The following is a 23,467-nucleotide window of genomic DNA, read 5'->3' as shown; positions in this document are numbered from 1 at the left end:
CACCATCTAAAAACCTAATTGATTTCAGTCTCTAATACGGCCTCTAATAACCTTGTACCTGCACTGCAAATACACTATCTTCCATCTCTATCTCTCATTTGCATGTCTTTAAATGGAAATTATACTGCATTCGCCAAGCGTTAACACCCTAAAAATCTATTACAGGGATTTGTGTGTGTGATATGTTGATGATAATTCAGTGTCATCCAATCCTGGATGGTACAGAAGAGGCTCATTGATGTAGAGGTGCTGCCTTGAGTGTTCAGTGAAGCATGGACCTATTCCCCCACACATGCATTCATTCATGCACACCATCTCCTTTATTTTGCCTTGGCCCTCCTGGGACTGGAAGCGATGATGATCTGCAGTAATTGAGGAAAACGTGTTGTGAGTGCAGAAGGAGAGAGGAGGTACTGAGGAGCGGAGGAAAGTGTAAATTGCTGATGCAGATTTTGTACCAAAATTCTTCATGCTAGCAATAACAGAAAGCAACTCAATCTCCAAAGGGTTGATAGGCACAAAATGTGTAGCTATTAGATACAAAGTTTTCAATACGTCTTCACCAAGTACATACATGAAGACACAGTAATTATAAAAGTTTTCTTTGTAGAGTTTCTAAAGAATACTTATGCTTAAGAGATAATAACCCAGTGAAATATCTAAATATCTAATCTATTCTTGACAGATGTAAAACTGAAAAAGAAAGGAAAAAAGAAATACATATTTTTTTCCTTTATGTAGATCTATCTATCTATCTATCTATCTATCTATCTATCTATCTATCTATCTATCTATCTATCTGTGTGTGTGTGTGTGTGTGTGTGTGTGTGTGTGTGTGTGTGTGTGTGTGTATATATATATATGTATGTGTGTGTGTGTGTGTGTGTATATATATGTGTGTGTGTGTGTGTGTGTATATATATGTATGTGTGTGTGTGTGTGTATATATGTATATATGTGTGTGTATATACAACGAACATCCAAGAATACATTGGGAAGATGGCCCCAACTGACCGAGTGCTCAGTGAATACCTCAGGCAGCAGAAACCCAAGAAAGAGGAGGGAGACGAGGAACCATCATGGAAGGACAGGCCCCTGCACGGTATGTACCACCGGCAGATAGAGGAGGTGGCTGATATCCAGAAATCCTACCAGTGGCTGGACAAAGCTGGACTGAAAGACAGCACAGAGGCACTAATCATGGCAGCACAAGAACAAGCTCTGAGTACAAGATCCATAGAGGCTGGGGTCTATCACACCAGGCAAGACCCCAGGTGCAGGCTGTGTAAAGATGCCCCAGAGACAATCCAGCACATAACAGCAGGGTGCAAGATGCTAGCAGGCAAGGCATACATGGAACGCCATAACCAAGTGGCCGGCATAGTGTACAGGAACATCTGTGCCGAGTATAACCTAGAAGTCCCGAGGTCAAAATGGGAGATGCCCCCAAGGGTGGTGGAGAATGACCGAGCTAAGATCCTGTGGGACTTCCAGATACAGACGGACAAAATGGTGGTGGCTAACCAACCGGACATAGTGGTGGTAGACAAACAGAAGAAGACGGCCGTAGTGATCGATGTAGCGGTTCCGAATGACAGCAATATCAGGAAGAAGGAACACGAGAAGCTGGAGAAATACCAAGGGCTCAGAGAAGAGCTCGAGAGGATGTGGAGGGTGAAGGTAACGGTGGTCCCCGTGGTAATCGGAGCACTAGGTGCGGTGACTCCCAAGCTAGGCGAGTGGCTCCAGCAGATCCCGGGAACAACATCGGAGATCTCTGTCCAGAAGAGCGCAGTCCTGGGAACAGCTAAGATACTGCGCAGGACCCTCAAGCTCCCAGGCCTCTGGTAGAGGACCCGAGCTTGAAGGATAAACCGCCCGCAGGGGCGTGCTGGGTGTTTTTTTTTTTTATGTGTATATGTATATATATATGTATATGTATATATATATATATATATATATATATATATATATATATATATGTGTGTGTGTGTGTATATATATGTGTGTGTGTGTGTGTGTGTGTGTGTGTGTATATGTATAGATGCATGTGTATTATCCCACTCAGGGCGATTGTGTTTTATATGCTAATTTGGTTAATGGGTATAAGCTGCTCCAGCCCATTCTCATTAGGTTTTCATTAGTCTCTTTTATGGAAATGCACAGTGTCAAGTATCCAAACAGCCTGACTGTCTGAAAGGAAGTCAAGGGAGCTGTTTCCTCGCACTTAGCTTGCCTGTCTGTGGTACTGAGCCCTTCAGGCAGGTGGATCAATATGTGGAAATGGTATAAAAAAAGTTAGTAAGTCACTGTAGTGGTGAGATTTAATCTTGTTTTTCTTAACACAAGTCAATACATATAAAGTGCAGTTCAAAAAATGAAGAGGGGAAAAATAAACTCTTTCTTGGTTTACTTTTCATGGAACTATTAAAAAAACAAAACAACTCAGGCTCATCCCTCTATTATTATTCACTGGTATTGATTAACCAACTTGTCAGGGACAGTGTATACAGCTGGTAAAATAAGTACTGAAGTAAATATATTGCTAAAGTTGCCATTGACATGAACTTCTTACCAGATGTCGGTAACAACCCATCCAATCTGCAAATGCAAAGAGATCAAAACATAGATGTCCATAAATTAGGTTATATTTAAGTTGTGTGTAATGATGAAATATGAACCAGGGAAAATGTATTGAACATATGAAGAAAGGGGGTGCAAAAAGACATGGAAAGTCATAACACCAGCATAAATCTATCAGTAATTAGAAAGCAATCCTGCCACTTAGTGCAAATTAATATCAGCTGTTTCAGTCCCATCTGATGGCCTATAAAAAGGTGTCTCATTACCAAGATGTCACATAAGAAACACCTCACGAGGTCTCTCATGACCTTTACAACCTTATTGTTGCAAAACATACTAATGGCACTGGTTACAGAAGAATTTCAAAACTACTGAAGGTTCCAGTGAGCACTTTTGGCACTATCATCCGGAAGTGGAAAGAACATAATTTCACCATGAACCGTCCACGACCAGGTGCTCCCGCAAGATTTTAGACAGAGGAGTAGAAATAACAATCAGAACAGTTGTCCAAGACCCAAGGATCACTTGTGGAGAGCTACAGAAACAAGACTGAAGACTGGATTGCTAAAGAAAAAACACGTTGAAGCACATTTAAAGTTTACTGAAGAACATTTAGACAAACCTGTGAAATACTGGGAGACTATAGTCTGGTCAGATGAGACCAAAATTCGATGCTCTTTGGATGCTGTAATACACACCATGTTAGTTGGAGGTGGGAACATAATGGTGAGGGGCTCTTTTTTCCAGCATACGGCACTGGCAAGCTTCATTTAATTGAGGAAAGAATAATTGGAAAAGTGAACAGAGACATTCTTGATAAAAAAAGAAAAAAGAAATTGCTGCCATCTACCAGGATGATAAAGACGGGTGGACTTTTCAGCTAGACACTGATCCCAAACACACATTCCAGGAAACTCTCAGTTGGTTTGAAAGAAAGAAAAAGCTGCTAGAATGGCCCTACCAATCACCAGACCTGAATCCGACTGAAAATCTATGGAAATAACTAAAGTTCACAGAAGGGCCCCCATAATAATAATAATAATAATAATAATAATAATAACTTTATTTATAAAGCGCTTTCAAACAAAGTGCTGTACAGCTATCTGAAACTAAAAACATAAATAAATAAAAGCGATACATAGCAATACAAATAAAAAACACAATACAAGTTAAAAACAAGTCATAGAATTAAGACATGTAAGATAGGGTGAACAAATGTGTCTTCAACTTAGTTTTAAAAACCTCCACAGAGCATTCCTGCCTAATATCTTGAGGGAGGGTGTTCCACAGAAACGGGGCACGAAAAGAAAAAGCACGCTCTCCAGTTGTCTTTTTTCTGGCTCTAGGAACCTTTAGAAGGCCAGAGTCCTGAGATCATAGAGCACGGGATGAAACATAAAGGTGTAAAAGGTCGGAGAGGTATGAAGGTGCCAATCATTTAAAGCCTTATAGGTGAGCAGCAGGACCTTAAAATCTGCTGGAACCTGACAAGATAGCCAATGAAGAGATCTCATTACAGGGGTGTGGTGGGGCGTGGTCTGCGGTGCCGTGCAGAGGAGGCGGACGCACCTGCACGGCATCCGCAATCACACCCCACCGAATTAAATATTGTACTGGGTCCTGTGGTTGGCGTTGTTGTTGTGGTCGTTATGTTGAGCTGGCAGCGGGAGAGCTGAGCTCTGGGTTCGGATGTACAGCAACCCTGAAAGTGTTAATAAAGTATGCTGCAAAGCATGAACGTGCACCAGGGTCTGCTGTGGTCGTTTACAGTGGTGCCGAAACCCAGGAAGGGAGGCACGGCGGGTCCAGGGATCAGTGTTTTGAGACATTTTTTTTACATCACCTCACACCACAACCCCCCACCAACCCCTGAGTCCCCGTGTTTTAACACGGCGGGCGTGATTGCGGATGCCGTGCAGGTGCATCTGCACGGCACCGCAGACCACGCCCCACCACAAGGGGTAATGTGCCAAATTTCCCAAGCAGCTGCATTTTGCACCATCTGTAGACCTCTAAAACTTTTCTTTAGTAGCCCAGAAAGAAGAGCATTACAATAATCAATACGTGAAGACACAAATGCATGGACAAGAACCTCTGCATTGTCGCTTGACAAAACTTGTCTGATTTTGGCTATGCTCCACAAATGATAAAAGGTGGTCTTTGTTATCTCTTTTACATGAGACTCGAAGGAGAGCACCATGTCAAACCACACGCCCAAGTTTTTTTTACCTTGTCCCTGCAATTTATGACATTGTCATCAATTTTCAAGATGAAACTTTGGGACAAGTGCTGAAATTTTTGTGGTCCAATGACCATCAACTCTGTCTTATCAGCAAGAAGTTATCCGATAACCAGCCCCTAATTGCACATAGACAAGGTTCTAGTTTAGAGACTTCAGCACAATTTCCAATGGTTAGAGGAACATAAAGCTGCAGGTCATCAGTGTAACAATGAAAGGTTACATTAAAAGAACGTAAAAGAAGACCAAGAGGCAGCAGATACATAGCAAACAGCAATAAACGGCAAAAGAGCAAAACGGGACAGGCAAAAAAAAAAAAAACAGCAATAGAAAACAGAACCTTCAGGATTTGAAGACTGGAAGAAATCACACCTGAGCAATGCATGCAACTACCTTCTCCAGGTGTTTTAAAGCTGTCATTACCAACAAAGGCTTTTGTAGCACTTTAAAAAATATATTTACTTAGAAAATTGGAGATGTGTTCAATACTCATTTTATGTGCTGTAAATAAAGATAATAGAACTTTGGCTGTAAAAGAAAACTTGTTTTGAGATCATGTCAATTTCATCTGTTTTTAGTACAGAGATGGTCTCCAGCCTGGTTTGTAAACCGTGAGGTAACTGAAAGAAAATGAGAAGCAGCTGAATAGGAAAGAACATGCATAGATTCCAGTCGTGATACATATTAACATGCGTGTTTAGTATAAAAGTATGAAATGCAAGTTGCCTAAATTTTTTAACCACAGTCACACAGACCTAATGCAGACTTAATGTAGCATTAATTTGTGTGTGTTTGTGTGTGTAAAATAATGGATGTAGCTTCCAGGTACAAAGAAAAACCCCAAAACTAACCAAATGTGAAGTGCCTAAAGCCTGTATTCAATCTGAAGGCCACCAGATGGCATTAGCTGTGGTTACAAAAAGAATTTGGGTACTATAGAAGTCTACGAGAAAACAGCTTTCTGACTTTACCACTGTAAACACCTTTCTGCTACGTTTATGGTCTCAGTCACTCGCTTTTGGTTATTGAATAAAAAATTAAGTCTATTTTGTAAGTCTTGGTCATCGGTCACCTCAAGACGCTTTATATTGTAAGGCAAAGACCCTACAATATTACAGAGAATCGTGTTGCTCTTGGAGCTATTAAATCCTGACCAACTGTTACCACTGTAATCTAGGAAAGAGAATGTTTCAGAGTTGGTTGACTCTATACAGTGTTTGTTAGAGCTGTGAAAACAAGAGAAACAGCATTTACTGCAAGATTACTAGCTATTGCATTAGCTTTTTGAGCAAGCTGCAGCCTATTAAAAGTCACTTAACTGAGGCATTATCCTTACTTAGTGGACCAGGGACATGTAGTTACTTCTCTGGGAAGGTAAACGCTAAGTTAGTGTGCAGATTACAGTGAATAATCTTCACTGACTGGCTTTTAACTTGTTATAGGCCCATCATATGCTGCATAATACAATTTTATTGTCTTACTAATAGCCCGGGATAACTTTTAACACATGTTCACCGATGGCTTCTTGTTGCTTAAAGTTTTCTTGTCAGGCAAACCTAAATACTGAAGCCTTATTGTCCTGTGTGAACTGAAATACACCAGTGTCTCCATGTATTTTTTATTATTTGGTCATTAACATCGCACACAGCAAAATCTCCAGTGTTAAATTAACACTGGAGAGTGTCTATATGGGTCCACACCTCTGAGTGTTAAATACAACACTGTTGACAGTGTTATATGTTTAAAAGTAACCTAGTCAGTTTTGAAGATTAACAAAGACTAACACTGAGCAGTGCTGATTTTCTAACACTGGAAAATAACTCAAAATGTTAGAAATATTCCAGTGTTAGAAAATCAGCACTGCTCAGTGTTAGCCATTGTTAATCTTCAAAACTGACTAGGTTACTTTTAAACATATAACACTGTCAAAAGTGTTAATTTAACACTCAACAGTGTTGTATTTAACACTCAGAGGTGTGGACCCATATAGACACTCTCCAGTGTTAATTTAACACTGGAGATTTTGCTGTGCAGATGTAGAGCAGGGCGATATGGCCAAAAATATTTATCACGATATATATTTGAAAATTTGCGATAACGATATAACCGACGATATAATTGATGCGAGACAAAATACAACTCCACAACATTACTAGCGCAAAAAGACAACCTTCCATTTATTTTCACTTAAACAAGAAGCTGGTTTTTATGTACATTAAAGCTTTATAAAAATGTAACAGTGCAAATGCAAATTCCTTGCTAAAAGTTTAACCAAAAGGCATTTCCAGTAGAAATGGGCTGACATATCCTGAGCATAACCATGTATAATATCCACTGAAGTTAAAAAGAGGTGCTTTGCAACATTAAACTGCAGTGTGCAGTACGTATTTTTCGGACCATAAGGTGCACAGGATTATAAGGCACATTAAGCGAAACAAAGCAGTCCGATAAATCAAACTTTATTAAACTCATTCTTCTTGCTTCCTCCACTTCTGTACCATTGATTCATTAATGTTGAATTCTCTGGCAGCTGCTCTATTCCCATGTTGCTGCAGTATATTAATGACTAACCTCGTATTGTGGATGGATTATCTCAGTTGTTCTCCTGACTGAAGTTTGGTCCGTTTACAGCATCCTGCCATGCGATTGCATTTGTCTCTAACCATGAAGAACCTTCACGTTAACTTTTATAAGTGGAAAAGTGTTAGTGTTGGTCCTCCAGCTTCACTGTTTATGTTATGCTAACATAGCTGTGTCGCTAGCGATCACGTAGCACATCATTATATACCAGCTAGCCCAACTTCAGTAACCCTACAAACGTCACTGCTGTTTAGTTTCCTGTCTTCATTTATGTTGGAAGTGATAGCAGAGCTGTACGTTTGATTTTTTTTCAGAAATCTCTCAGTCAGAACATGCAATATCATGCTTAGGTAACTAGCGAAACTAGCGAGCTAACTTCCGCTAGCTTCCTGCTAACTTCTAACTCCGTTAAATGTAATAACTTTTGTTTTCATGGATGCCTGGAAGTTAAACTTTATAGTTACACCTGGTAAAGCAGCAATGCTGATCGTTTTATTAAAGATGAAAGAATTTAGACAGTTTTTAACTCTAAGTGATGCTGCAGTGTTGTTTGACCTGAAGCATACGGAGTTTAGGACCCAGATTACTCCCAGATTTAAGAGCATCTTAGTCCGACAAATATGACAATAACAACGGCCGCTTGCATGTTCTGCAAAAAAATGTGCTTTGTTGTGTATCTGACGGACAAACACCAAACCAGTTCCACATCACGGAAGTTGCACCATTTTTACAAACCAATTCTGGTTCATCTGTTTCACTCAACAATCGGCCATGTGCGTATGAAAACAAAGGCACTGCGCATGCGCGTTTTACTCCCATTCTATCGCGATATTTCATTTTCCTATCGTTGCCTAACATTATACCGGTATTACCGTGAACGGTATAATATGGCCCAGCCCTATGCAGATGTATAAGTTAGGGAGGTGTGGTAGTTGATGTTGGAAGGACATGCAAAGCGGCCAGCGGTGTGGCAGTGGTGTTGGTGTGGGGGTCAGTAATTTTGGAGCATTGTTGATGATAAAAACAAGGTGTGACTGCTTTCAGGCATCTCTCTCTTATGTCCTCCTTCCTTCAAGTGAACCAGTGTCCCGTGAAATTGGGCTCTAAATTACAAGACTAGTGTGCTCTGTGCAAGGGGTTTAAAAACGACTCGCTCTGCAGCTAAGGACATTGACTGGACCACAACAGTCAGCAAACAGGCGATCCGCAGGCCTGACTTTGGTTTGAGACTGGTGTAGTGTTGATAAAGGGAAACAATCTCTCTGTTTATCTCCTTGTGGAGGATGTGACGGTTATATCTGTTTCATCACTGTCATCATTATCAGCGTCAGCCCATGACAGAGATGGTGACGATTTTGGAGTTCCAGTTATAAATCAGAGCTGTTTCCCTGTTTGTCCCCCCCCCCCCCCCCCCCCTCTCTTCTACCTCCAGCGAGAGATTGTCTTTATTTGAATAATAAGGCTCTTATCTCAGTGAGTTGCTAATGTGCCGGCCACTGCATTTCCTCAGTATCACTCTGTCTTCTTCCCCTCTGTTTTGTCCTTAATCATACATGCCTACTAACCCACACACCGCTCATTCACTTTTTATCTTCTGTCCTGGACCTCACCTCTCCTTGTCCCTCTTTCCCTCCACTGAAGGTAATATAGAGATACTGGATTCTTAAACATAAATCAGTCTGTTTTTTCCAGAAGTTTTTCCATCATATTGAGTTCACACTACAGATTTAATCAGCTGTCTCACTTGTAGAGGACTCTTCACTATAGTGCTAGCAAGCCATTTCTGAAATATTAAACTGCCCATCAGTTAAATCACAGCACAATTGAACTTGGTAAAAGACAAACTCAGGCATGTAAGCCTTAAAATGTTGAGCTTAAAATACAGATCTGAAAGCAGTCATGGGCGTCTTCATTCCTGAGAAAGTCAGTCAATGCTTTGACAGCTTTGAAAAGACTGTCGTGGATCATCAGTTACAGGATGTGCATGTACTGATTTGTCTCTGCCTCAACATCCCAGATGGAGATGTAACCTCCCCATATGTTTGAACCCGCCCAAATCATATGCTGAAAAATAACATACCGAAGTGGCCAGGCTTTTCTGATTGGTTGATCCTTTGGTTGGACTGGCAGTAGGTGGAAAAGGCCATTTGTCAGCAGTATCTGCCACTCAGGTCGAAGCCAATAAGATGTGGACAAAAATCTATTTCAGCATTAATGGAATAATACCACGGTTAATGTGCCACCTACTGGAGCAGAACACAAGGTCAACCCGAGGTCAGATCCATGGATGCTGGGTTGCAGATATCCCTTGATTCACAGTCATGGCCATGTCAGATTAAAAAAAATAACCCTGCCATGAACTCCTTGAGAAACATGTTCTAACCTCTTTTTTTGTTCATTAACCCCTAACTCTAACTTTAAGATGTTGGGATAGTGATGTGTATTTCCTCTCCTCCTAGGGTTACTTCTTGCTGTTTGAATCCATGTTGGACTCTGTCCTGTATGCCAGAGACCTCTACTTGGCTGACGGGGGCTCGGGTACGTCACATCTTCTGTTGCGTTAAGTCATCATTACAAGATCAAGACAGCAGAAAGGATGGTTACATCACAGCCAGTTGTTAGGCTAATGATAGGATTACATTGAGAAATGTTCTTCAGAGAAATGGGAGTGCATGCGAATGTGTTAATCACTCAAAACTGAGTGTGTGTGTGTGTGTGTGTGTGTGTGTGTGTGTGTGTGTGTGTGTGTGTGTGTGTGTGTGTGTGTGTGTAACTTTGTAATTCCTGTTTCAGACTGAGACCAAAGGGATGCAATTGAATTCACAGGCCAGTTTAATTTTACTGTGGACGTATCAGTGTCAGCCAGTTAATGGAAGTCATCAGTGGCTATTATATTAACAGGGATTGTTTGGATTGGTTTCCTTCTATTTTTTACTTATGTCAGATGGTACACATTGATGCAGAGTTTGGCCTCCAAACTTTCGATTTTTGCCTCAGTAGCAACTTGGTTAGGTGTTTTTAGGATATTTGGGTCAAAATGATTGGACCTTATAATGGAAACTACAGCCTGACACACATGGAAAGACCTCTCTCTCAGGTCACCCCACCCCTGCCAAAGTCCCAATTTAATGACATGTGCCAAATGTGAGGGAGCTAAAGAACGGTTCCACCACAGTGCCTTTAGTGGCTCTTGGGGAAATGAGAGCGAGGTCTCACATGCACACACATGTACACACATGTACACACACAGAGGGACAGCCAGAATGCGTATAGAGACAGATCTGTTAGTGAGAGAAATCAGACAAGTGAACGTTTGAAGTACGTGAAGCAAAGCTTAAAGGTCAAGATAACGTATGGTCGTTAAGGGCCTTATGGTCATAGCACAAGCTGCTCTCATTGCCTCTACTGAACCGTCGCTCCACCAGAACTGCAGAATGTCAAATGAAAACACTCAAAAACAAGAAAAACATCTGACAGCAACATGGACTTAAAGCAGTGGAGCATTTGAGTGTCTGTCTGTAATGTCATCAACAGGATATAAAATCCAAAGTTAACCCGAGGTACCCTCATTTAGATTACTTGCATGTAACAGCAGCGTGATTAAGTGACTTTTGTTTTCCCATAAATGCACTTCTCATAGTTCATTATCTTCTACACTTACCTACAGACAGCTCAATCAAGTTATTGCATGTTACTTTTGACAAAGTAATTCCAGCAGCATGTTCCTCCCTGCTCCCATTGTGGCTTCACTATTCCCAAAGGAGTTTTTAGGAGTTCATTGCTTAGATATAATAATAATGAATAATAAAACACGCTAGGAGGGACAAATGATGGTAATTATTTTTGTGTTATAAAAGTATTTCATGCTTTTTCATTTTTGGCTCTCTCAGATATGTTTGATTTGATAAACTACAGTCTGATCAGCCTGGACAAGATTGTGAGCTAATGATTTACTCGGCTTTCTGCCTTTATGAAGCCGGCTAATTTGGTATGCAGGGTGCCAGACACTAAAAAGAAGTTAGTTACCTGTGACAGTAATATGAGTGGAGGCTTCCCTCTGTGGTAAACATCCCCAAGGCAGTATTTGTGCAAATAAACACTGCAAATATTCTGTATAAGTACAGCTAGACAGCACCTTAAGCTGTTCAAATTTACCAGTATTTGGCAATAGTAAAGTTGTTGTGTCACCTTAAATTGATCAACTTCTGTTCTCGAGTTTGTTTTAAGATTTTCAGTGTGTGTGCACGTCTTAGCTGAGTTATTAGTCCAGCCCTGCAGCACTGCTGCTGTATGTGTGTTTAAGCTACATTAGAAGAGAGTTACAGCAGCTCTCTCATTCTCCCCACTACATTAACCTCCCCTTCATCCTTAAATGTGTCCCTGCTTGCCTGGCGCAGCACAGCGTCCAGGGAAAAGGGATCTGTTTTGTCCCATGCTCCCTCCCACACCGTCTTTCCCTCATTCACAGCCGACCAATGGGGGAGATGGTGAGAGAAGGAGAGAGAGGTGGGGGGGTAGGCATGGAGGGGGCATGAGAAATGGGCTGCGAGCAGTGAGTCGAGAAGGACGCAGATGTCAAAGCCATGAATCTGGGGACGCCCCCCCCGGCACGTTTCTTTCTCAGCTATTCCACAATACCCCCTCCTTTGCCCATTCATCTCTCAGTCTTCATTTCTTTTTCAGTCTTTCTCTCAGACCATCAGTCCAGATTCTGCCCAATCAGCACCTCTCCCCTCACCTGGCCCTAACTCGGTTCAGTAATCAGAGTAAAATGAAGTGACAAGTCCAATGTTTACGTGCCTATGTGTTGGTGAAAATGTGTGTGCACAGTCATTAGGTATAGTGACACTCACAGGGTCACAGGCAGGCTTCAGCTAATAATGAGAAGCCATGAGATACCCATCACTGAGCTGTCACTATCCATTCACGCATTTTATAGCCTGGTGGGTCGAAGGTCATGTGAGACTGAACACAAACACGTATGCCAGCAACAATGATTCAAATGTGATAATTTTAAATCTATAAATATCTTCTGTGCAAAAGTTTATGATATGCTTCACAGGAAAAACAAGGCCAGGTTTGTCACATTACACGTATATTACAATTAAACAATCCATTGCTTATAATATTTTATTCTTTACCCTTTTCTTTATTACATAAAGTACTTGATAAATTGATTTTGTTTCATGTTGTTTTTATGTTAAAAAAAAATCTCAAAATATTGTCCTTTTTCCATCATTTCCAAGTGTTGCTTCATTCTAGGGTTTTGCATATTGGGACATAATAACAAAAATATTGTCATTACTAGGGATGGGTACCGGTGTCCGGTGCCATGATGGCACCGGTTCTGACATAAACGGTAGTAACCAGACCGAAAAGCAGCGCACATTTCGGTGCTTTATTTCGGTGCTTTTTTTTCCTGAGCTGTGATACACTTCTAGCCAATCATTTTACGTTTCCGAGGATAGTAGGCGGGGCCAGGTACGTACGTTCTTTTAGAGCAGAGCTAGAGATTAAAAATGCCCAAGGAGGACCAGTCAAAGTCTGGCTGTACTTCACAGCAAAAGATGCAAACTCAGCAGCAACAAGTGCTTTAAGCTGATACTGTGATACTGTCAAAGGAGGTAACACCTCAAATCCGATGAAACACCTGGAGACGCATAGCGTGTTTTTTTTAAAAGCCCAGAAATGCGCCGTATTTTATAGCTTGCTGCGAGACCTCACACCGTGCACATCTACTGCGGGTGGGTTGCCTGTTAGCAACATCCCCCAAAAACACGAAGAGGAGAGTCCTGGCCCCTAGCCCTGCCAGTGTAGCAGAAATGATGACGGATGATGATGCAGCAGCAGCCGTTCTTCTCTGGGCGAGTAGCTTAATGTTGTTCGTGTGTAATTTACGTTGAGTAGGCTAACCACGTTATTACATTAATGCATGTAAGGTGAACTAGCAAACATCATCATAGCTACATGCGGCTGTCTTCTTGTTTGATGGCAGATACTCCCTTCACCCTGGCCAAAAAGGCTAAAATGACCAAAGAAAAAGTGGAAAACAGTTAAACATGAGAGGTTTAGGACAAAGTTTGTGTTTTTTCCATTGTTTAAGCACTGCTTCCAGCCAAGAGTTATGCCATAAATCCCCTATAGCTGCAGAAGAGGCTAACATTGTTGTCTTTTTACAAAAACCAGCTGAACATGAGAGGTTTTTGGACCAATTTTGTGTTCTCCATTCTTTAAGCACCGGTTTGAGCACCGTTTGAGCACCGGCACCGTTTCAAAAGTACAGATTTGGCACCGGTATCGGATAAAACCTAAACGATACCCATCCCTACTCATTACAGGTTCTAAAATGAGATACATCCTGAGATGAACAGCAGCACAGGATATTGCGTGATTGTTGCGCTTACCCTGTTTCATCCAAGTTCAGCTGTCCGACAGATGGCTTCAAATTTAATACTAGTACTGGTATACAGTGGAGTTCATGGTCTAGTCACTGATTGCGTAGTTCCTGTGGCTGCAAACAAGCCCAAATCATCACCTCTCCACCACCATGCATGTATGAGGTGTTTGTGTTGATATGCTGTGTTTGGTTTTCCCCAAATGTGGCGATGTGCATTTTGGCCAAACATCGTCACTTCGATCTCGTCTGTTCAAAGGACTTTGTTCTTGAAATCTTGTGGTTTGTTCAGATGCAAACCTAAGCTGTGCTACCATGTAGTTTTCAGAGAGAAGAGAAGTTTCTCTAAGAATTGCTCAGTTTGACCTTGGGGAGAATTTGGTGGGATGTCCACTCATGGCAAGAGAGGAACACATCTTGAATGTTTTTCAGTTGGGAATAATCTTTCTCACTATAAAACGATGGACTTGAAATTGTTTGTAAATGGCCTTATAGCCCCATTTGCTTCTCTAAGATCATTGCACTACATTTTTCCTCCTTGGCATTGTGTTGAATACTTCAGACGCACAAACCGAAAAACACCAAAAGTTTGCTTTCAAAGAGCTGCTCACACTTGCCTATGATCAGTTAATCAAGTGCATTTGATTGCGGCACCTCTCCATGTAGAAATGATTCCTATAGAAATTGTGAAATAAAGAATACGTGATGTAATTCATGTTTTGCAGGCCATCTGAAGTCGTATTTATCTGATTTTAAGACCTGTTAAGAACCAGATTATTTTTTATTATGTCGTGACATATAAAATCTTAGAACTCAAAGAGTTTGTTTTTCCTGTGATTGTTCATCATACAAATTTTTTTTAATCACTTTGTATTTGTTGCAGAGGAGAAATAAGTGACATGAAGATAATGTTAGTGTGACCTTTGTGTCCTTGGACGTGCGTTTGTGTGTCTGTGCGTGTGTGTCCCCTTGGCAAAGTCTAGTGCTGGACACGCCTACTGTAGCAGGGATTACCTCAAAGGTGACTTTGAGTACTTTGGCAGGCATTAATATGTCTGTCTGTGGAACAGCTATCCTGTACCAAAAACTCTTTACGGGTATATAGTTGACATCAAAACAAACCCCAGATGTATGTCCATCATGGCTTGAGTCACAAGGTGGTCTCTAGTTAGGTACTAAACATTGTTTATTTTTTGGTTGTTTGTTATAGATGTCTTTAGCACAGGGGCTGATACTTGCATTACTAGTAGCAGGAGTAGTTTTATATCCTCATGAGTGTTTTGAACTCTAGTTTAGGCCCTAGGCCTCAGTGTTGACTAATGTTGCTTCACAGTAGGAACAGCAATGGCTTCAAGCATCTCAGCTCTAACTTAATCACCAAGCATATTAGTCATCCAAAGAAATTTATTCAGATGTGAAAATACAATGACAAGACATTAACTCATGTTTAATGCTCATTTTGTGATGCAGATAGTTCATTTGATAGACAGTGTTATATAATTATAATACATCTTATAAGAGTTTTTTTCCTATGAGGCGGCAGGATATTGTAAAAAAATTTGGAAAATAATTTTAAAAATGTGCTTATTTTTTATCAGTAATTATTTTGTGTCAGTTAAAGTTTTGGGGTCACACCACAATCTTAAATTGCCTCAAAAGGCTACCATTTCATATGTTTCTGTAACAATCCTCAATCTGCTTTTCCACAAGTAATGAATCAGTCGTAGTCTGGGATCACACCGATTTTAGCTTTTTCTCCCTCATTCTTTATCACACAGCATAGTTATCAGTGTTGCTGCTGAATGAGAGAGAGAGAGCGAGAGCAGGCAAGTGCAGGCAGACTAACACTGTTATTGATGCTGTGGAACTTTCATTAGCACCTAAAGTAATGAAAGGGATAATGGACAGAAGGAAGTTGTTGGTTGTGTTTTTTTGTTGTTGTGTTTTTTTGTCTTTGTGTCTGCTTGAAGGGGAAAATTAGTTAACTATTTTTTCCCTCTTCTTTTGTAAAGTAATTTGTGCAGTAGAGAAACTTGACTCATTAAAACTTGGACTGTCAGGAGAGTGTCTCAAATCTCACAAGTTTAAGTCTTTTTGGATGCTCATGCTTCCTATGCAGTTTCTTGGTGGACAGCAGTAATATTTAGATGTTGGTGGACAGAAGTTATCCAGTGCACAATGCTAACTTCTTGACAAGATATTTCTTAGGGAACTCTGTGCACAGAACTGTGAGTGCAGTTTGAGTGCTGCTACTTAATGGAGATAAAGCATTAGTACTTGACTTCTTTTATGCTTTCAAACTGAAAGTTTGAGTGAATTTCATTTTTGTGGGAAACGTTTCTGAAGAGTGGAGGCTAGCCATGGTTTTGGAATTGGATGTGTGTCCACACCCTTTGTCTTGAGCCATTTAGTATTAAAGTAAAGTGTGAAGAATGAAAGTAGGACAAAGTGGTAATCAGGCCAGTGTTTTGTGCACATGTGATGGATACAGTCATTAAAGGAGCTTCATGAAATTGATGCAAAACTCCACACCCCCAGGATCTTAAGGCGTTCTCTGATTAAATTTGTTGAATAGTTTGTGAGTTATTAAATTTGCTGACATTAAGGATGTCTCATCACTGAGAACAGACATTTATGGGAGCAGATTTTTTCACTCTCTCCTTTAGTTGTGATTAATGATCTTTTGAGTGGAGTAAATAAAATCCCAGAATATTCTCTCATTGTTGTCTGGGCAGCCTTCCAAGTGTTCAGGATACAGATTCAGTGTCCTTCAAAACTGTGGACAGTGATACATATGTTTGATGCTGTTATTTTACTGGAGTGTGTTTTGTATTGTTCGGAAAATTAGAGCAACAGTTAAATTCAATTTAAATGCATTACCAACTGAGGAGGGGCATATCACTGTTTAAAATGCTTTTGCGGGATTTATCCTGTTTTTTTTTTAACCACATGGGGATCCAGTACGGACTCTTTATGCCGGCGAGGCGTGATTGCGAATGTCGCTCAGGTGCATCTGTCTCCCCTGCAGCTGGCGCGCAGATCATGCCCCACCACAGACTCCTATGAGCAAGTGCTTAGGTGACAGTGGGAAGGAAAAACTGCCCTTTAACAGAAAGAAATGTCCAGCAGAACCAGGCTCAGGGAGTGGAGCCCATCTGCTGGAACCAGTTGGGGGTGAGGGGAGGAAGACAGGGCAAAGACACACTATGGAAGAGAGCCAGAGATTAATAATAACTAATAACTGAATACAGCGAGGTGTATAAACACATAGTGAGCGAAAAAGGTGACTGAAATAGACTGCAAACAGGGTGTAGCATCAGCAGACAGGGTGCCGCAGTCAACTTTAGTTGGAAGATGCTGACTTGTCTACAAACACTTGTTAACTACTACAGGGAGTGCAGAATTATTGTATATACATATACATATATACATATATATACATATACATATATATACATACATACACACACACACATATATACAGGGAGTGCAGAATTATTAGGCAAATGAGTATTTTGTCCACATCATCCTCTTCATGCATGTTGTCTTACTCCAAGCTGTATAGGCTCGAAAGCCTACTACCAATTAAGCATATTAGGTGATGTGCATCTCTGTAATGAGAAGGGGTGTGGTCTAATGACATCAACACCCTATATCAGGTGTGCATAATTATTAGGCAACGTCCTTTCCTTTGGCAAAATGGGTCAAAAGAAGGACATGACAGGCTCAGAAAAGTCAAAAATAGTGAGATATCTTGCAGAGGGATGCAGCAGTCTCAAAATTGCAAAGCTTCTGAAGCGTGATCATCAAACAATCAAGCGTTTCATTCAAAATAGTCAACAGGGTCGCAAGAAGCGTGTGGAAAAACCAAGGCGCAAAATAACTGCCCATGAACTGAGAAAAGTCAAGCGTGCAGCTGCCAAGATGCCACTTGCCACCAGTTTGGCCATATTTCAGAGCTGCAACATCACTGGAGTGCCCAAAAGCACAAGGTGTGCAATACTCAGAGACATGGCCAAGGTAAGAAAGGCTGAAAGACGACCACCACTGAACAAGACACACAAGCTGAAACGTCAAGACTGGGCCAAGAAATATCTCAAGACTGATTTTTCTAAGGTTTTATGGACTGATGAAATGAGAGTGAGTCTTGATGGGCCAGAAGGATGGGCCCGTGGCTGGATTGGTAAAGGTCAGAGAGCTGGCAAGAAAGGGTATAAAAGAAGAAAAACTAATGACATTGCCACCTTGTTCACCTGATCTGAACCCCATTGAGAACCTGTGGTCCATCATCAAATGTGAGATTTACAAGGAGGGAAAACAGTACACCTCTCTGAACAGTGTCTGGGAGGCCGTGGTTGCTGCTGCACGCAATGTTGATGGTGAACAGATCAAAACACTGACAGAATCCATGGATGGCAGGCTTTTGAGTGTCCTTGCAAAGAAAGGTGGCTATATTGGTCGCTGATTTGTTTTTGTTTTGTTTTTGAATGTCAGAAATGTATATTTGTGAATGTGGAGATGTTATATTGGTTTCACTGGTGAAAATAAATGATTGAAATGGGTATATATTTGTTTTTTGTTAAGTTGCCTAATAATTATGCACAGTAATAGTCACCTGCACACACAGATATCCCCCTAAAATAGCTAAAACTAAAAACAAACTAAAAACTACTTCCAAAAACATTCAGCTTTGATATTAATGAGTTTTTGGGTTCATTGAGAACATGGTTGTTGTTCAATAATAAAATTATTCCTCAAAAATACAACTTGCCTAATAATTCTGCACTCCCTGTATTTATGCATACAAATAACCAAACATCAAGGCAAGCTGTGTAGCCACACAATGCACAATTGCATCAAACTGACATTGAAGTATGTCAACTAAAGTTGCTGCCTGAACAAAAATAAAGTGAAACACTGAAAGTAGTAACTTTTATAAGAAATAAATAAAAACTAGTAGGCCCAAGTCCCATACAATCTCAAAATGGCTCAACAAAACATGGTTCCTGCAACCTCTCAAAGGTTTTTAGCCAAAAACACCAGCCTATTGACATGATCAGGCTTCAGGGATGCACGCAGGCAGTTGACAACATTTCCACCAGTGCTGAAGACCCTTTCTGATGAGGCACTTGTGGCTGGGATGCAAAGATATTTCTTTGCCAGGATGGAGAGTCGTGGGAAGTCGTGCCAAATGGGTTCTTTTTTGGGTTCATTGAGAACATGGTTGTTGTTCAATAATAAAATTATTCCTCAAAAATACAACTTGCCTAATAATTCTGCACTCCCTGTAGCCGAGCAGGAGTAAAACTTGGAAGTAGTGCAATTGAGACCAGAAATGGAGAACATCCGCCTTCAAAGTAAAAGTTGCATGTATTACTGTAGCCAACAACTTTTTAGAGATTTTACTTTGAAGGTAGACGGTCTCCATTTCTGGTTGTTATCGTACTTTTCATACTTTCACTACTGGTGAAAGAGTAATTTAGGAGTGCTTGCAGACAAGTCTTCATCTTCCACAAAAACTCTGAGCAACCACAGCAATCTGCTTGCAAATAAAGTATTTGCAAAGAGGTTTTCAGTCCAGCACTGTGTTGCTCTTTGTGAATGCCATCATTCCAGCAACGACTCACGAACTAGTTGTGGGAATACTCAAAAAGATCTAAGTGGCAACCATGATAAGAATTTGGGGAATTTCTATTTGTTTGCTCTCTTATACCAAATGTTATCAATTCCGCTGACTCCACCCACAACTATAAGTGCAAGTGGTCAATTCAGCTGCATCTCATAGGGTACACAGCACCATCCCTTACCAAAGCGATGCACCACCCATCACAGGAAGATCCTCACACATTGATGTTGTGTTTTGTATTTTAAAGTATTACATCGTGGTATGTTGTATATTGTGAATGCACTATTACAATATTCATAGTTCAGTATTTATGAGATTGTGCCTTCTGTAAAGCAGTATGTATGATGAGTAAACAAAGATCAATAGCTACATTAAAAAACTAAAAGCGAGAAAGAATATTTTATTTAATCTCTATTTGACGTAGTTGTCTCCTCATTTTTAGTGTTGCTCTATTGCGTGCCTTTATCATCATCCTTAAGCAATATTACATCAGTCAAAGAGTCTGAAAGCTGAAATATAGGCAAGATTTAAAGTAAATATTAATAGATCGATGAAAAAGCTCAAAGTGGGCAGGAAGAGAAAGTATGCATGTGCTGAAGGATGAGCAACTGTTGTCAATCTTTACAAGGTCAAGAAAGGATTTGAAGGAATATTCATGTTATGGAAAAGAGATATAAGTTAAGTGTCTTTTGTTTTGGTTTTTGGCTATTTGACTTTAGCCCAAATTTGGCAGTTTCTCTGCTGGATGTGAGTGTTGAGGCTTACTGATCAAACAGTGGTGATGCTGTTTTACTAATTTTGTTCATTTGTTTGTTTCGCTTCCTCACAGTGTACCCAGACCTTTGTAACATCAGCCTGGCAGCTGTGGGTGATGTACAGAAGCATCAAGACCGCATTGCATTCTGGGATGATGTATATGGCTTTAACATGACATGCATGAAGAAGGCTGTGGTGCCAGAGGCTGTGGTGGAAGTGTTGAAAGCAGACACACTCATCTCTGAACCTACAGTCATACAGGTAAACATTCAACCTTCTGTGTAGCTCCTTTGCAAATCCAGTGGCAAGGCTGATATTTAAAAGTAAAAGTAATGTCCTTTACCAAATAAAATGACAATACAACCTGAATGGTTGGCTTGTCTCTGTATTTATTTGGGGTTGTTTTTGGCTGGACACACAGTAGATAATTAAACGTGACTTGTCAACCAAAATAACTACTAGAAACTTTTTGTCTCTTTAAGTTAAACTCTATTTTTTCTCTTTATCTGACTTTGCACAGATATTTTTGATCAAGCTTACAACTTTGACTTTTTTTATTGTTCTGCCTTATTTGTGTTGCAGTGATTAGAGATCAGATATTCAATTTTGTCTTCGTTTGATGACACGAACAAGTAAAAATGTTCTGCAGCAATACACCTGTACACACAAATGGGAGAAATAGAGTCTTCAGGGCTCAGGCAGTTAAAAAATCGACAGAGAACGAGAGCTGCAGTTAGCTGTATAGAGAGATAGGGCCTTATAGCTTGAGTGTGTATGTGCATGTGTGTGTGTGGTGATGCTGTAGAGCTGGGTGATTGATCTGTCTAATCCTTGTTTAAGTTCTTCTTAAGGAAACTTCATTGCTCTCAGCACACTGAGGACAGAGTAGTTTTAGCTGTGCTGGTGGGAGAGTGGTATACAGAGAATATGCAGATAAAGACACAAGGAGTCTCATATCTAAGAACACCTTTTGTGGATATATCTCAGAAGGATTGCTCTTTCCTCTTTTCTCTAATACCTTTTATATGTGGGATTTTTTTTTGCCAGTTGGCCTGTTTGCTAAGTACCGTGTCCTCCACCCATCTCAGAATGTGATGAATGAGGGTAGAACTTGATGTAATGGAATTTGAAACCTCTAATCGATAGTTTCTCCCCTCCAGTGACAAATAGACAGCCCCTCTGCCCAAATTACAAGGACTCCCATCTATTGCCTCCCTTTGATACGATCCAGTAACATTCCATTAAAGCTGGCTGCTACTCCGGAAAATTGAGAGCCCTTTCATGGAATTATATATTCCAGCTAAGCAGATAAGTTTTTTTTTACTCACAGTGAGAAGAGATAGCAATGTTCAATCTGAGCAATGTTTAATTTGCTCCCTTTAAACCTGCCTTATGTTATGCAGTTGTTTCCAATCATAAATAGCTTAAGAAGTCATTTTGCTCCTTGGTATTCCAAATTGTTTCTTAAGAAAAGCACAATGTTTGCTACATACAATAGGGGAAATTTGTAAGTTTGCTCATTTACAAAGAAATTAACAGTCTCTCTAATTTTTATGATAGTTTAATTTTAATAGAGAGAGAGAAAAAATGCAAACAACATAAACAAACAAACAAATCAAAAAACACATTACATAAAAGTTACTACCCAGCCAGAATTCTGGCTTCCACAGATTGGCTGTGTACCCAAAGGTTACAATTAATCACTTAACTACAGATACTACAGATCTCAACTCGTATGCTTAAAGCACTGTCCACAGTTTCTTCCATGCCAACATCTCCACCACCATTGCCAAGAACACAGAGCTGTCAAAGGGCCAGGGACAAGGTTGTAGAGCTACACTAGGCTGGAATGGGCTACAAGACTATCAGCAAGAAGCTTGATTAGACAAATATTGGTGCAGCCTTTTGGAAATAGAAGAAATATAAACAATTTCAGTCTCCCTGCCTCATGGCGTGAGGATGATCATGAGAAAGGTGATGGATCAGCTCAGAACTACACGGGAGAAGTTTGTTAATGATCTGAAGGCAGTTGAGACCACAGGCACCAACTACACCATCAGAAACACTACACTGTAATGGATTGTAATCTTGCAGCGTCTGCAAGGTCCTTCTGCTCAAGAAGGCACATGTACAGGCCTGTCTCAAGTTTGTCAGTGAATATCTAGATGAGTCATAGAAGGCTTGTGAGACAGTGCTGTGATCACAGGAAACCAAAATCAAGCTCTTTGGCATGAACTTGACCCGCTAAGTTTAGAGGGAGAGAAATGTACGACCCAAAGAACACTATCCCCAAAGTCAAGCATGGAGGTGGAAACATTATGTCATGGGGCTGTTTTTCTGCTAAGGATACAGGATTACTTCACTGCCAATAGATGGGACCATGTCTTGGAAGAGAACCTCCTTTCCACAGCCTAAACAGTGCTGATTGGTCTTCCGGTGTGATAATGACCCAAAACATACTGCCAAGGCAACAAAGGAGTTGTTAAAGAAGAAGCACATCCAGGCCATGGAGTGGCCTAGCCAGTCTCCAGACCTCAGTCCTGTAGAAAATCTGGAGAAGGAACTGAAACTTCAAGTTGCCAAGTGGCAGCCAAGATATTCTGCCTCTCTCATTTCTTTTTGAGAGAGCAAACTTACAAATTCAGCAGAAGACCAAATAATTATTTTCCCCACTATAGCAGTACAACTTGTTGGGTCTGCGCTTCCACAGGCCCGGCTGGTTTAGAAACTTATTCCCTTTAACGAAGCAAGGAAGCAAGATGAACAGCTTTAGCTGGTTTTTACTTGCTAGCAAGGGAGGCTGGTTGGAACCAGGCTCTTGGAGCTAACCGCTCCTCACCTGTCTCCTAGCCAACTTCAAATAAACAGCCTTCCTTGCAGCCTTTTATTCTGAGAACACAAGCATTACTAAACAACAAAACAGAACCCTCACATAGGATGTCCCATAATAAAACACTATAGCCTCCCCCACCAGCAGACTGGCTGGGGAGGTGGTCAGAAACAAAGGAATGTCTTTGATCCTACAGTTTGAACCAAGACTTACAAATTTAAGTACAATAATGGCAACATTTAACAATTTGAGTCCAACACAACTGTATTCCTCCACTACCAGTAAGATTCTATCCAAAATCACTCTATATTTAAATCTATATTTTACTTTTTAGTCTGATCTAATTCTAGTATCTGATTGATGAATGTAAAAACAATATCCTCTATGTTTGAGTCCTCGCAATCGCTAAAATGAACAAAGAGAAGTGTTCTTGGCATGTACTCAATTTTCTGCTTTTGG

At 40.5% G+C, this 23,467-nt stretch overlaps 1 protein-coding gene across 1 annotated transcript in view; it reads left to right on the top strand.

Moving 5' to 3' along the window:
- prmt3 (protein arginine methyltransferase 3) overlaps positions 1 to 23,467 on the top strand; it is a 60,652-nt gene that overhangs the window by 17,590 nt on the left and 19,595 nt on the right. Inside the window, exons 11-12 of the mRNA XM_085357746.1 lie at positions 9,862 to 9,940; positions 20,252 to 20,439. Coding sequence (XP_085213872.1) covers positions 9,862 to 9,940; positions 20,252 to 20,439 — 267 coding nt within the window. The remainder of the gene's footprint in view (positions 1 to 9,861; positions 9,941 to 20,251; positions 20,440 to 23,467) is intronic.

Source organism: Diplotaxodon limnothrissa, linkage group LG1, assembly GCF_057381915.1.
Source record: "Diplotaxodon limnothrissa isolate DT_005_m linkage group LG1, D_limnothrissa_male_GT1.1, whole genome shotgun sequence".
Taxonomy (NCBI): domain Eukaryota; kingdom Metazoa; phylum Chordata; class Actinopteri; order Cichliformes; family Cichlidae; genus Diplotaxodon; species Diplotaxodon limnothrissa.
This window is presented reverse-complemented; position numbering and strand designations above follow the sequence as displayed.